This window comes from Zeus faber (assembly GCF_960531495.2).
Source record: "Zeus faber genome assembly, chromosome: 22".
Taxonomy (NCBI): domain Eukaryota; kingdom Metazoa; phylum Chordata; class Actinopteri; order Zeiformes; family Zeidae; genus Zeus; species Zeus faber.
The window spans coordinates 15,930,225-15,945,282 of NC_137209.1; the positions used below are offsets into that span (position 1 = coordinate 15,930,225).

The 15,058-nt window shown below is 45.1% G+C and overlaps 4 protein-coding genes across 4 annotated transcripts in view; 2 read left to right on the top strand and 2 right to left on the bottom strand.

The window, feature by feature from the left end:
* The window catches only part of LOC307247601 (uncharacterized protein), an 8,312-nt gene extending 7,185 nt beyond the window's left edge, over positions 1-1,127 (top strand). Inside the window, exons 6-7 of the mRNA XM_080023779.1 lie at positions 303-425; positions 561-1,127. Of these exons, the coding sequence (XP_079879905.1) occupies positions 303-425; positions 561-599 (162 nt within the window). The 3' untranslated portion in view covers positions 600-1,127. The remainder of the gene's footprint in view (positions 1-302; positions 426-560) is intronic.
* Positions 1,128-1,450: 323 nt separating this feature from the next.
* slx1b (SLX1 homolog B, structure-specific endonuclease subunit) lies at positions 1,451-5,463 on the bottom strand. Its single transcript, XM_080023455.1, has 5 exons — positions 5,240-5,463; positions 4,745-4,796; positions 3,725-4,048; positions 2,685-2,900; positions 1,451-2,198 (listed from the first exon to the last, which is right to left on the bottom strand). Exons 1-5 carry the CDS (start codon positions 5,410-5,412, stop codon positions 2,169-2,171), a joined length of 795 nt encoding a protein of 264 aa, XP_079879581.1. The 5' UTR covers positions 5,413-5,463; the 3' UTR covers positions 1,451-2,168.
* Positions 5,464-6,048: 585 nt separating this feature from the next.
* LOC307247554 (bolA-like protein 2) lies at positions 6,049-7,501 on the top strand. Its single transcript, XM_080023722.1, has 3 exons — positions 6,049-6,283; positions 7,011-7,108; positions 7,229-7,501. Exons 1-3 carry the CDS (start codon positions 6,221-6,223, stop codon positions 7,326-7,328), a joined length of 261 nt encoding a protein of 86 aa, XP_079879848.1. The 5' UTR covers positions 6,049-6,220; the 3' UTR covers positions 7,329-7,501.
* A 4,655-nt stretch (positions 7,502-12,156) lies between these two features.
* On the bottom strand, positions 12,157-14,403 carry LOC307247392 (protein c-ets-2-A-like; the record flags this gene model as incomplete). The annotated part of the gene is made up of 7 exons (XM_080023545.1): positions 12,157-12,372; positions 12,727-12,845; positions 12,950-13,165; positions 13,257-13,445; positions 13,553-13,627; positions 13,725-13,928; positions 14,361-14,403. 7 exons carry the CDS (start codon positions 14,401-14,403, stop codon positions 12,157-12,159), a joined length of 1,062 nt encoding a protein of 353 aa, XP_079879671.1.
* Positions 14,404-15,058: the final 655 nt, after the last annotated feature.

Below are 15,058 nucleotides of genomic sequence, written 5' to 3' on the forward strand. Positions count from 1 at the left end.
CTCCTCTCCTGTTGTGTTTGGGGATGGGGGTCTTACCTGTTGCTTGTTGATTACTCTAACGAGCAACAGGCGAACAGCCACCCTGATCCTGGGCCAAATCTCTTAGACCCAAGACAGGTGTGGCTACATAAACCACACCACCCCCACACCACAGTAATGAGCAAATGTACATGAATTTACCACTTAATAGCAGATCCATAGTACCTGTTAAAACACCATTCACACATTCTTTACTATGTTGGCATCTAACTGCTCTGCGGCCAAGACTAAATGGTAACTTAGACAATATGTGCTACCGACAGCTCGTCTCCTCCCACTTCTTCGCTGAGGGTGTTCTGGTCCAGGCCGCTCTATTCGCCATCTCTGTCACCCTGGCTGTGTACTGCTGCAAGGTGGTCAACTGCTGCTCACCCGAACCCAAGATGGTGAGCAAGGAGACTGGCGGCCAAACCACGAAAGAAGCTTCACATACACACACACACACAAACACGGGTTGCATCTAATTGCACCATCTGATCTCACTCATCGTCTTCCCCCCCCCCCCCACTTGATGTTTTCAGCCGGTGATCACCATTCAGGCCCAGCCCGCTCAGCTGTGAAGAGAGATCCTGCGCAGTGACAGAAAACCCGACTCAAAACTCGGTGTTGTTCACGGGAGGTTAACATTTCGGCGGGGTTTGCCGAAAAGACGATTTGAACCTCTATACTATGAAATACAACATTTCCCTTGTGCGCCTTTGGTTTTGCGTTGAGTGTTTTTATATTTGTCAAAGTCAAACGTCACAGGATGTCAAGGAAGCTATTGGTACGCAGACAATCCACGTCAATATTTTTTTCAACATATACATATTCATATTTCCTGAGGGTTGTCAACATAATCTCTATATCCATTATGTTATTTGCATTCAACGTATTTGACTTCTTCGATTTTAACAGTTATGTTCTTGTTTTTTTTCTCACCCACTAATTCTAGTTAGTTAAACCAATATAGGACACTGACATATGCACGACATTTTACTGCATCTATGTATGAACGTATGTGACAAATAAACCTCTTGAATATGAGACATGAACTTACCCACACTTGAACACTCATGACACTAACAAATAAAAATACCTTACTTAAATGTGTGTTGCTCTTCATTTAGGGGGATTCGTAGCAACTGGTGGCTGTGAAATGGCCAATGCAGCTTGGTCACATTATTGCTAGATAAATAATTGACAACCATGATTCATTCAATTTGATAAACTCATTTATGTACTATATGTCAGTATTAGGAATCGCAGTTTGAGTTGATGGTTTTTCCCCATTAAACTCAAACGTGATTGTGCTTCAAATGTATTTATTTATTTTTTTAAACAAAAATAATCTTCATTTACTCCACGGTACATTTTAATAAATAATGTTAAATATCACTAAATAATGTACATTAAATAAAAATACCTCCACACGGGACATCTGGAAATGGAGGTCAGAGTTGCACATTTAAATGTAAAAAAAAAACGACAGCATAACAAAACTGGAAATCGACCTATTTATGAATGGTACTCAAAAGGATGGGTTCGCTACTTTTTTTGCAACCCTGCTCAGTTTTTTTTTTTTTTTTTTTTTTTAAGGCTTCAATATTCGCCTCTAGACTGTGTTGAAGCTTGGTGAGAAGCTGCAGCGGAGTGCTTCATTTGTCAATAATAAAGCGTTCCGTGAGGTCGTGCTATGAACAGTTAGAAATGGTGGGAAACAATGTTTTAATAAGGGCTGGGTTGAAAATGGCCAACCTATCCTTTAACTAAAATGAAGTTCTATTATTATTATTATTATTATTAATAATAATATTGACTGTGGAAAAGACTATCCACTTTCATTACGTATTTTGACAAAGGTTTTCATATATGAATTAATGGAGTACAAGGAATTTGGCAGTTTTTTGCCACCAAAATTTCATAAAATTATGTATAGAATGGACATGGGCTTTTAAAAGTTCACAGACGAAAACAGACTTATGCACATTTATAAATGGAGAAATAAAAAAAAAAAAAAGAAAATAATAAAAAGAATAACAATCCATCATACAACTTGCACTTGACCCTCCCCACTCCCCTCATATCAATGATGATATGATCAGTTTGAATTGCAGTTCATTTGGTTGAGAAGGTCTTTATTACTTCAGTCACATCTGCAATTGGTCTGCCCAGTGGCTCTGTGGAATCAGAATTTAGAATCACTTTATTTTGCCAGGTGCATTTACATGTAATAGGAATTTGTCATGGTTAAAAAAAAAAAAAAAAGCTTAAAAGTCTGAGAAAAGCATAAAATAAAAATGATAAATAAGAATAATAAAATAAAAAAAGTATAGTCAACGATATAAAATATACAGAATATACATGCAATCCTATGCACAGAATAGGTTGTTGTTATGGGTATAAATTATAATTATAAATAATTCTATGTATTTACTAGGATGTTGCAGTTTGTACAGTGTTATTGCACGTATACCAAAAGACAAAAAATATAGTGTCGCAAATTATTTAAATGTAATTCCAACCAAGTTGATGATTGGGGACTTCCAAATGTATGTAAATGTAAAATTTACATCGTTATCGATTGTATTCTCTACAACCCCCTCCCAAGTTATTCACAGCTGTTTTGCCGTCCGAAAGCACACGCACCGCATCCCGCGACTTACTTGGGACAAGGATGCGGTGATCTCCTCCAGGTCTCCATAGCAACCCTTCTTATGGCGGATCAGGCTCCCCCAGAGGACCGAGTGACGGCAGGCCGGACACTCCCCCTCCACGGGAAGGAGGTGGGAGGGCTGGGCCTTGAGGAAGTGCTTGGCCAGGCAGATGAGGTGGCTCGTCATTTGGCAGGAAGGATGGAAGCAGGTTAGTTTGTCTGCGGCCTGGAGAGGTGGAAGTTTGTGTTGACAAAGGCGATGCGGTAGTTCCCCAAACAACTTATCTTGCTCATAGTGAGTCTAAGGCAGCGATATTCACTCTCAACCTTTTTTTTTTTTTTTTTTTTTTTTGCAGAGCCCGCCCCTGCCTAGGATTTCAGGACTTGAAATCCCAAAAAGTACAAATAAATAATGTGCCATATGCAAACTAACATAGTTTATAGTAAACCAGGCCGAGCGGTCCCACTCATTTGAGCCCTTTATTCTCTATTCACACGGGCCAACGGGGGCAGAAAGGGGCACAACTAATGAAAAAATAAGAATAATAATGAAAATTTGATAATGACAAATGTATTATTAGCTATTGTCCTATTAGATTACGAAACAAACAAAACAAACAAACAAACAAACAAACATACATACACACACACACACACATTTTCAAATATTTCATTTTCTCAAGCCCTCTTGCAGCTCACCAATGCCCCACTAGGGGGCCCACCACACAGTTTGAATACCACTGGTCTAGGTGTATTTAGGGCTGGGTATCATCAAAAATGTTTCCAATACCAGTGCTGATACATTGGCTTTTATACCAGTTCCTAAATTTTGCTTTTGGTCTATTTTTGGTTTACTGGTGCTAGAGAGACGAACTTTGGAAGTGCTTGCCATAGAATATTCACATGCTCAATTTAGTCAATCCATGAGGGGATCACATTTCTATACCCAGCCCCAGGTGACGTTCATTTGGAGTCACAGACTATTCTTGTCCAGCCTTACAACAAAAAAAAATTGAGAGGGGGCGGGGGTCTCAAAGCCGCCGAACCCACCTTGACGATCCCTCTGCAAAGCAAACACCTCTCCTTTGCCTGACCCTGTTCGCCTTCCTCTAAACGCGGCGGCGGGTTCTTTTTGGCCCGGACACAGCCGAAAGCCACCGGGATGTGCAGGGGAGGCTGGAGGCTCGGCTCAAAGTCCATCCTGTATTCCTGCTTGAGCCAGCGGGTGGTGAGCGGCAGGCGGCTCCACGGCGCCACGCGCAGCATGTTGGAGACCACGCGCCAGTGGAACTGGAGGCTCGACTCCTTCTTGGAGCGTCGAGAGACAAGGGAGAGGCGTCTGGAGGAGTGGGGGTGTTGCCAGGCCCATTCAAACTAGAAGTGTAGAAATGAAGTATACAATATGTATTTTACCAATTTGTTATAGATAGATCTATTCATCCCCAGAGGGGAAATGCAATGTCACAACAGCTCGCATCAAAATAGGCGGTAATAATAAAGTCAAATGCAAGACAAATACAAAAGAAAATGGCAACATACAAGGATTACCTGACAGATTGTCGATATATAATAATAATAAAAAAAAAAAAAAATAGGGATTGACTTGAAGATAGAAAAATAAGGAATGCACCAAAGACAATAAAAAGCTAAACCTAAGGTAAACAATGAACAATACAATGAGAATGAGAATTGGCTACTACAATAACCGACTAAGAAACCGCAAACTAGAAGAGTCACCACTTCTTTTATAAACAGAGTCAGAATCAGAAAAGTCTTTATTGCCAAGTAAGTTTACACCAGCAAGGAATTTGTCTTGGTGTTCGGTGCATACACGAAACAAATGTAAAACAATAAGTAAAATATTGGTGAAATATACAAGCATATGTAAACTAAGGCTGTTTTTTTTTGTTTTTGTAAATAAAGCTGTACAGTTAAGAATGTAATGAATGTACATTGCTGTTGAGTAATTTGGGTAAAAGCGGTGTGTTTTTCCATAAACCCTTCCCTCTTCATCACTAATGTATTACTACACACACGCCATACACAGGAAGACGCAAAGAGTTCACTCACTCTCAGGGCAGCGATAGCAGAAGGAAAGCCGTGGATGATCAGAACCATTTCCCTGAATATGAGAAAACAAACAAACAAAAATAGGTCGGGCGAGCACAAATCATTGCAATGCACAATTATGATGCATATTGTAAACAGGGCTGTCAAAAGAATCACGTTTCACCCGACAGGCAATTGTCGTACAATAACCGCGATATATATATATATATATATATATATATATATATATATATATATATATATATATATACACATACATACATACATACATACATACATACATACACACACACACACACACACACACACACACACACACACACACATATATACATATACAGACATTCACACATACATACACACACACACACACACACACACACATATATATACACACACACACATATATACACACACACACACACACACATACACACATACTAATATATATATATAGTGGAACCGCAGCAACGTGACGTGACGGGAGCGTCTCACCACGGTCCTTTTCCGCTGGTCCGCTTCGCTCCTCCCCGGTGGCGCCCGGCGTTGTGCTGCCCGATGCGGCGCTCGGGGTTGACGGTGAACCCGACGTAGATACGGCCTTTAAATCTGGGGTTGGTGCAGTACAACATGTACACGCCACAGAAGCTCTCCACCTCCACCACCATCGTGAGCCCGGCGCGGCGCGGAAGCCCCCGGGGAGGTTCGGACGCGCGGGACGTCCCGTCGCCGTCAACAAAACACCGCGGCGCAGTGGGGCCTCCGCGTGCCGGAATGAATCCCAATCCAAATGGATATAAATGATTCCCGGGCGGTACAAAAAAAACACACACACAGAGTTTATATAACTACATTTGTACAATTGAAATATAAAACCAAAAATGGCTCCGGAAAACAAATCCACAATTTGATCATTTCTACTCAGTCGAAAGAAACTGCTCCACCCGACCGTAAGGACCCCACCGTAAGGACCCCACAGTACTCGCTCGCGATTCGCTGTCTCGAAAAACAAGCGCCGCCTACATGTCTTTCGGACGCCTCGTCTAATTGGTTCGGCATTTCCGTGACGCCACACGGGATTGGCCAACGGCTATTTCCACGTCTGTTGGTCGGAGAGAGAGAGAGAGAGAGAGAGAGTGAGAGAGAGAGAGAGACACAGAGAGAGAGAGAGAGAGAGAGTGAGAGAGAGACACAGAGAGAGAGAGAGAGAGAGAGAGACACAGAGAGAGAGAGAGAGAGAGAGTGAGAGAGAGACACAGAGAGAGAGAGAGAGAGAGAGAGAGACACAGAGAGAGAGAGAGAGAGAGAGTGAGAGAGAGACACAGAGAGAGAGTCACACAGAGAGAGAGAGAGAGAGACACAGAGAGAGACACAGAGAGAGAGAGAGAGAGTGAGTCCGTCCGTGTCCGGAAAACATCCGCGCAGCGAGTCGATGCGGAACATCTCCTCCTCGACGAGCTTCCCTTCGACGCCGCCATGGCCGTGACGGCGGATCACATCCGCGACAAGCTCGCCAGGGAGTTCGACGCCGTGCACCTGGTACGTTTCTCTGCCGCTGTCGTCGTGACACGCGGTGCCTTCCCCGATGCGGAGCTGGCGGGGGAGGGCGGCCCTGCGCCTGCCCTGCCCTGCCCTGCGCCTGCCCTGCCCTGCCTTCTGAGATACGCGGCGCCGCCTCCATCCTTCGTCCCTAAAAGCCGCCGCTCACCGGAGCGGCTCCGTGCGGCCCGAGAAGACGTTCCAGAGCGTTGCTTTCCGCGAGCTGCGGAGCCGGCGCCTCGGCGTCGTGTTCGCGTTCGTCATTGTACGGAAGCGGATTGGGGCCAAACGGGGATACTATTTAATTTTTAAAAACCACTATTCTGGAGGGGGGTCCAAAACATTACTTCACCCCACCCCACCATTCTGGGGGGGGGGTGAGTCAAACAAATGACGCATATTTTCAATTACGTTATTCACGTTCGTCATTGTACGGAAGAGGATTAGGGCCAAACGGGGGAAAATGTTTATTGATTAAAAACCACTATTCTGGGGGCGGGTAAGTAATACAAATAAAAAAATATATATTTTTTCAAACAGCACTTGTTCAAATGAAATGTTCATGTGTCAAGTGGAACGGTATCATTTAACTTAATGCTACGACAATTTAGGAAAATAGGATTATTGTAGATTGTGTATATATTGTATGGGGGTTCAGGGTGGGTGGACCTCCACGTTTAGAAGTCGAACCAGATGAACGCATCGCTTTTGGTTTCTTTCCTTACAGGAGGTTGAAGACACGTCGCCCGATAGATGTGATACCAGTTTCAGAGTCCTGGTCGTGTCGGCCCGATTTGAGGGCAAAGCACTTCTGCAGAGACACCGGTAACCGCACGGCGACGAATAAGCCGGAGCGTTTATTTTTTTTAGTTTTGTTTTTGGCGCTCCCGTTTTCCACAAGCCGTGCTCGCGCACGTCCTAACGTCCTTCCCTCGCTTCGAACAGGCTGGTGAACGCCTGTTTAGCCGAGGAGCTGAAGAAGATCCACGCCTTCGAACAGATGTCGCTGACGCCGGAACAGTGGGACAGGAAGAAATCGCAGTGACGGCGTGGGCGCACTCACTCACACGCACGCGGCGTTGCAAAGAAAAAATGCATCATTCTCTCGGGAACATTAGTGTCTATAATAAACACGTCTCGTTCTTTGTCGGGTGGTTATGACCATTGATTGGCGCTTTTACAGCTTGGAAGTCAAATATTAAAAGCCACAGTTTTTTCTTTTGTTTTTTTGGTGTTTTTTTTTTTTTTAAGTTTGAGAGAGATTTTGACAACTTAGTCTAAACGCAAAATACTCACCAACCCACGCACACCCAGCCCCAATTTGTGAGATACTTGATTCATCCCTGGAGGGAAATTAGGGTCTCATAAAAAAAGGGGCAATAATAATAAGTTACAAACAAAAGAAAATTGGAAGAAAGGTAAATATGCAATAAACCAAAGAATGAAGTGAAACGTTAGTAATACACAAACCTAAAAATCAACCCAAATGTAAAAGACCCAATGATAAGCAATAAATATTTACCTCAAAACGAACAAGAATCAATGAAAATAGACAACAGAAATAAACAACCAAAAATTGGCAATAAAAAATATACCTAACGATGAACAAACCTGAAAATCTACAATAGAAAAAACTATCAAGTAAAGTTGGCAATATACAAGAAAGCTCAGAAATCAACACAGCTCTGTGTAAACATTACACATGACAAATGAGAAATTTTGTGTAAATATATATAGAATAAAAATATGTACATACTGTGTGTATCAGGGTGGAAACAAAATGGTTATGTACAGTATATCATATAATATTCATATATAATATACAGTAGATTATATTTTAATCAAATTTCTAAATGATATTAAGAATAATGTTACTACTTGAAAGTACATTAAATCTGGGGGCCTCCTTTGTATGTTTCCCCCTTATGTATTCACTTTTCATTTTATTTCAAGGGGCAATAGACAACTTTTCAACTTTTCTCCCACAGCGTTTCCAAGTGGTATCATTTGCGTCGCTGTCGCGGAGACATCCGGACGGCTTTACGTTTTCCTAAATGCCAAGTTCCGCGTAAGAAAAGCATGGCTGTCAACTCTCCCATTCCCCCCCCCCCCCCGCTGTCCTCAGATATTTGTTTTCCTAGAATTTTAACCTTTCAAAAATATATCGGACAGCCGGCTGCGCCGCCAACCTCCACTGGTGGTGGAAGAAACAATGGCGGCCGTACTTTGTTTGTGCCATAAACTGATCATTTTCCCAGGAGATCGTACCCGGTGGCAGACAGTCCCAATGCGTCGTGATATGCAACCAATCTAGATGCTGAAGGTGTCATTTTTCTACAGCCATTACACTGAACCATCAACAATAACTTCATAGTAAGTTAAAGCAAAAAAAAGTTCCAAATGAAATGTGCTGATCTGCGTGAAAATACATCAACCCTGTCCCTGATCATTGGGGGTCACTGTTGGTTGTGACCAAGTTCAGTGCGTTTGGGTGAAATTGTCACCGTGTCGGAGATCAGAAAATGTCAAAGTAGAGCGCAAGAAAAGCACATCACAGAAGCTGAAGGAAGTACTGATCGAAAAATATCAAACATTCCTAAACCCACTGGACATTTCGGTCTCCTTCGAGCCAGCTGTTGCACGATGTTGTAGCGTTACAGAGATAATGGGATGGAGATTGGGCCTGATTCACCGACAGCTATTCCCATTAACGTTCCCAAGGTTTCCTCCAGCTCGGACCCTGCACGTTGGGGGGGGGGGGGGGGGGGGGGGGGGATGGACGACAGTCTACAGGTATACCAGGCTGCGTTGGGGCCGGGGTTATGCCAAAACAAAGAGGCGGACGCCAACCCATCAGAGCCACGGTAAAAGCGGCAGAAAACTCACTTCTCAAAAAAGGCTTTTATATTCTGCTTTTTTAAGGCGCTGTTTTTTGTTTTGCTCGCCGACTCTTTGGAGATGGAATCAACAGGGACTCGGAGCTGGGGAAAAAAGTTGATTGACAATGTGAACATTGGACTGAGGCGTTGAAGGGTGCTCCCAGCTGTCAAATGTCCAGCGGACGTTGACGAGCTGCAAGAGGACAGAGGGGTTTCTGGGAGGCCAGGCAACGGTCGTTACACGGGTATCCTCGAAGTCCTAAGTTGGTTTGATCCCTTCTTAAAAGCGCACACTGGGAAATTGCGGTCATTGGGGGAAAAGGAAGCCCCTCCATCGCCAAAGATCTGCTCCGATTTCATAGAACTACTGGGTGGTCAGGTGCTCTGGGAAGTTGTCAGCCAAGATAACAAAATACTTTTTGATTCAACAACCAAAGTATCCCATGGAGACCAACGGACATCTATCTTACGATATATATATATATATACTGTCCATATACACGCATATACATATACACATATACATATATATATACTGTACATATACATACATAGACATATATACATATATATATACATATATATACATATACATATATATATACACATACATATATATATATATATATATACATACATATATACATATATATCTCAACAAACACAACACAAAAAACAGGCGGCGGATATTAACACAGCTAATTCATAGTACAAATTAAATGGCAAGCACGCACGTTATTTATGTTGCCTTACATAAAGGCCCTTCACAATGGACCGCCTGGGATCAGACCGCCCGCTTCCAGGGCTTTTTAGGGCCGTGATTCTCAGGAGGGAGACATGACATTTTCTGATTTAATCACTGAGCTGGTGTTTCCAGAGACTATTGATTTTTATTTATTTTTTTAACCCAACGAATTTGCCACGAGATTAGGTTGACGGCAATATTAAAGTGGTAAACCCTACGATTATTCTGTAAAAAAATTCAATTGATATTTATCCAATATTCATTTAGCTGGCACAGCAGCCATTCAGCGTATTTGTGTCCGTTATTGGTGGTTATTTATTATTTCTCAGCAAGAGAAACATTTTTGTATACTTATGTCTATTCTGAGTGTCTTCCATCAATGTAACACATCGAAAATCTCAATGCACATCCCCCCCAGGGAGGAGACCATGGCTTTCGTCTGCTATAAGTCCCATTCAATGTGAACTGTGAATGAAAACTCTCAGCGTTTTGGTATTTCTAGCTACGAAAAAGGGCGGTAAAACATGTGTATTGGATTTGCTTTTATCACTAAAGGTTTTGTCATATATATCCTACAAGGTAAACAGTACACCTTAAAATGTACCGTTTATTCACGCCCGCAACATCTTTTTGGCAAATGAGATCAGTCACAGTTTGTTCAATCAAACCAACGTTTCCGCCGCTCCGGTTTGCATCGGCCGCCAGGGGGCGCCGCGTTTGTGGACTTTCCTCCACGGACGTAGAACGACTTTCAGGCGGAGCTGATAGGCCGAGCATCCGTCAATTGAGTACGAGGCATTCGAGCGAAGGCGAGGGTGAACCAGGGTAAAAAAGACATTTTAATGGAACGGTTTTAATGGAATTGTAGTGTAATCCATCCGACACAGATGATGTTATGGATTGCCACTTAAATATTACTTAAATTAATATTTTATGACAATTCAATTCACAAGTACTATTTCAACTTTACCATTAGAAGCAACGTAATGAAATACTAATAATATTCCTTTCGTTTTCATGCTTGAATACATTTAATATTATTTCCTTTATCACTTGTACGCGATCCGAGTGCTTGAATGGAGGACTTTTTTGTTCCCCGCGGTGTTCCGTTTCCTCTGGGTATTCCTACTTTCACCACCGCCGTGTTCCTCAAGTGACTGTATTTTAAACTTTATTTAAACAAGAAGCGGACGCAGGATCCATCACAGTACGAAGGAGCCACGACAAAACAAAACACAACCAAGATCACAAGAAACAACAACAACAACAACAAAAAAACCAGGGGTTTAGGGTTCACCCCAACCCCCAGGCACAGAACGTCGCACGGATCTTGTTATTTAAGAATCGCATAAGAGTGAAATAGGAATTTTATTTGTGGATATCGACATGCTTTTATCCTTCCATTAGGAGAGGCGGCGGTCCGGAGGGGGGAGAGCGCGCAAAGTGTGGGGATTACTTCCACCACTTTCCCTCCCGCGGTCAGGCTGCCATGCAGTTAATGCAATGGACACCGTGTGGGCGAGAGGTAACTTGGTGTGTGTGTGTGTGTGTGTGTGTGTGTGTGTGTGTGTGTGTGGAATGGGTGGTACGTGAGAGGAGGGTACACTGGCAGCAGACCGGGACAAGAGAGAAGACACTTTTGTTTTTTTGTTGCTGTTGTTCGTCAGCGCCAAAAAATAAGCTTTTGGTATTCATGTTGAACGCAAATCCTGATCATATCACACGTTTTCCTCAAATACAGACGTAAACTGCCGTCAGCTCAAAAGAGGCAGAGTGGCTTGGATGGGGGAGAGGACGGGGGAGGGGGGGGGGGTTGGGTGGGGTGGGACAGGGTGCTGGATGAGGGATTAGAAGGTACTTAACCGAGCAACAGGCTTTATGTGGTGTGGCGGGGATTTTTCAATTACAACGCTTGATTTTGCTCTGGGAGCCGAGAACCCCGACCGCCTACACCTACACATATGCGCATGTAGGGGCCCCCTTCGCTTCACCCGCGGCGCCGGGCGAATGTCCCGCGCGAGGGTCTCGATGTGCAAGAGAGAACCCGTCAATTAGGTTGCATTAGCTCCAGACACCAGCTGCTCCCCTCGCCGTCCGTTGGTTCAAAGAAATTTGTCTGGCATCACTCACGGGATCCCGCAGAGCGCCGTCCACAGAAACGACTCCCGTCTTTCGTCAAACACCGCCTTCAACCATCAGGCTGAGGTTAGAAAGCCCTCGCGTCCGTGCAAAGACCCCGAGTGGCGCCGTCACTCGTGACTCTTGTGGCTGATGTCCAGCATGGCGTGCAGCTCCCGGGGCTCGTATCCCAGCAGCCCTTGCAGGTTGCAGACGAAGCGGTAGACGTAGCGCTTGCCGGCCGTCTTGTGGATGATGTTTTTGTCGTAGTAGTAGCGCAGGCCGCGGCTCAGCTTCTCGTAGTTCATCTTGGGCTTGTTCTTCCTGCGGCCCCACAGCAGGGCTACCTGGGATCAAGAACGGCGGCCGGTTGGTCGCATGTAGGGCGAAGTTATTGGTTTTTTTTGGAGGAAGAAGAAGCAGCTTTGCAGTTGGCGAGCACGCCACCGCGCTAGGCTAACTAGTTCTTAAATCATACCAAATTAATATTCTGTCTCAATGTATTGTTATTTAGATATTAGCCGTGTAATAAGTGTAATAATGCAGAGCCAGCCGATCATTATCGGAAAAGAACCCCCTTCGGAGCGATACCAGACCCGATCACCCTGTCAGGGGGGTTCTTTTCCGATAATGATCCCTTGCTGAACACAGCCCCGAGGAGTGGTTCAGCCCCCTCAGGTCATACGGAGGAGCCGGCCTACCTCGTCGGGGTCCGTCAGCTTAAACTCCCACCCGTCCCCCGTCCAGCTTATGCAAGACTGACAGCTGCGGTCGGTCAGGAGCTCCAGGAGGAACTGCCAAAGTTGAATGGGTCCACTCCCTGGTAAAGGATCAGCTCGACAATCAGAGGAACAGCCGCCCAGTCAACCCGGCTCTGCGAGCCACCAGAGGCCCCGGAACGTGCGGCTTGTGTACGAGACTCACCGGTGTAGCCCGCCAGGATGGCCGCCGGTATCACCGCCCTGCCCAGGTTCGTCTTGTTTCCCACAAACTCCTTGAAGCTCCTGTGCGGCTGCGGGAGCACAAAGGGGTCCTCGGACAATGTCTCGTCAGCCCCCGACTCCAGGTCCTGGATGGCGCCGGTCCAGGACAGCGCGCCGTCGCCCTCGTAGTGAATGATATCGACCTCGGAGTCCGTTTCTGTGCACGGGTGTACAAACGGCCATCACATGACGAATAGCATAGTTTAAAATAAATAAATGAATAAATGGCAAAGGTCAAATTGGCCTACCTCCGTTCTCTCCGGGTTCTCGCAACAGTGCGGCGGAGACCGCGCTCCTGCGGTGTCCATCGGCTTTGAGCGCGTAGTAGTCGTGATGCAGCGCGGTGACCGGCTCCAGAGTGTGCAGCTCCGCCGCCTCCAGGTGAGGGCCGACGAACGGGAGGTAACCGTGCGGGTCTGGCGGCTGCTCGGAATAGTCTTGAGGGGAAGAGGGAGGGGGCGAGAGAGAGAGGGAAATCAAAAAACCGGAGCACCCGACACTTGAGCGACACCCCGGCGTCTTGTTTAAAGGTGACCCAGCCTACCTCTGTTGATTTGCGTCTGGCAGTAAGACTGCACCGCGCAGACGGCGAGTGATGAACTGCACTCGTACTCGCACTCTGAGGAAAAACGACACAGAAACGGCGAAGGTTTTTGAAATGAATGCACGTTTCCCTTTAGGGCGTTAGTACGTTTTAATACATAGGGAAGTCGAACCTCTTCGCATGGTCTCCAGATGCTCCCAGAGTATCTCTCCGGCGGTGCAATCAGAAGTGCAGCCCAGGAAAGCCTCGCGGTCCAGGGCGCACAGCTCGCCGCCCTGCATCCCCCTCAAATCGGGACCCAGGCACTGGAGGCCAAACTCCGCCTGGCACCAGTCGAGCCAGTGGTTCACCTCCCACTGGGACCAGAGCTTAGGATCTGGGTACAAAAAATAAATAAAAAATACGAGTTCAGACACAGACGTCTCCCAACGTCATATGATGTCTTCCGTCCAACGCACGAAGGTCTTCTCATCCACCGTACGGTCTGACTAGTACCGTGCGGGAAGTGTTTGCTGCTCCTCTCATGGACAAAGCCTGCAAAGGTAGCCCTCACCGCCTGGCTGAGGACTTCCTTACTGGTCGGGGTGAGTGGGGGGACCTCGAGCGGGTCTGTTTCTTGCCGAGATGACAAACAAAGGAAGCACCATCATTCCTGATTCAAAGCAATGCAGGTACAGCATTCACCGAAGTCATGAGCTTCTGCAATATATATACATATATAAATATATATACACACAGTATATATCTCATCTACAAGACCTCCTTTAATCCCCTAGAGATTTGAGAGAAGATAAAAATGGTTCCTTACCGTAGCTACTCCAGTCCATCCCAAGGTCTTGGGAGTGGGTCATCAGGTGGAGGGGAAAAGTCAGGCAGTCAGCCCACCGAGGGAGGGTCGGGGGCTTTAATATAATGAAAATGCGGGAAGGAGGGGACACTTTGGTGACAAATGCGTGTCGGTCATGCGCGCGGAGGAGGAGCGAGGGGCGCGGACAGCGCCGAGAAAGCGTTTCCCTTCCTCAATCTCACACGATTTGTGGCACAACACAGACTTCAGGTCTGGAAAAAAGGCTAAAAAGAAAAGTAAGGTGGGGTGGGGGGGGCCATAAGAGTTACAATTGTTGGTGTCTCGTTTACAGACTGTAAAAGGAGTTCCATGGCCGGAAACTACTCGGAAGTGACTTTAAATAATTGTGTTCCAACTTCTTTGTATGCACTCCATTAATAGTACTAATAGAAAGAGTAGAAATTTAGCAGTGAACTTCAGTTTACAAGGGGTTGTGATGAACATATCCTAGCATTACAATACTAACTGAAATATATATCTAAATAAATAAACAAACAAATATATATGGATAAAAACAAAAATATTTCAAAGATTTATGGTAGTTGAAGCTTTTTTTATTGAGTTGAAAAGATCTGAGGAGTTAAATTCAACTCTAAAACGTGGGTGGAAAAGGCTGGGAATTTGAAAATCCTTGTTCGTGGACATCAAGCATCCACATT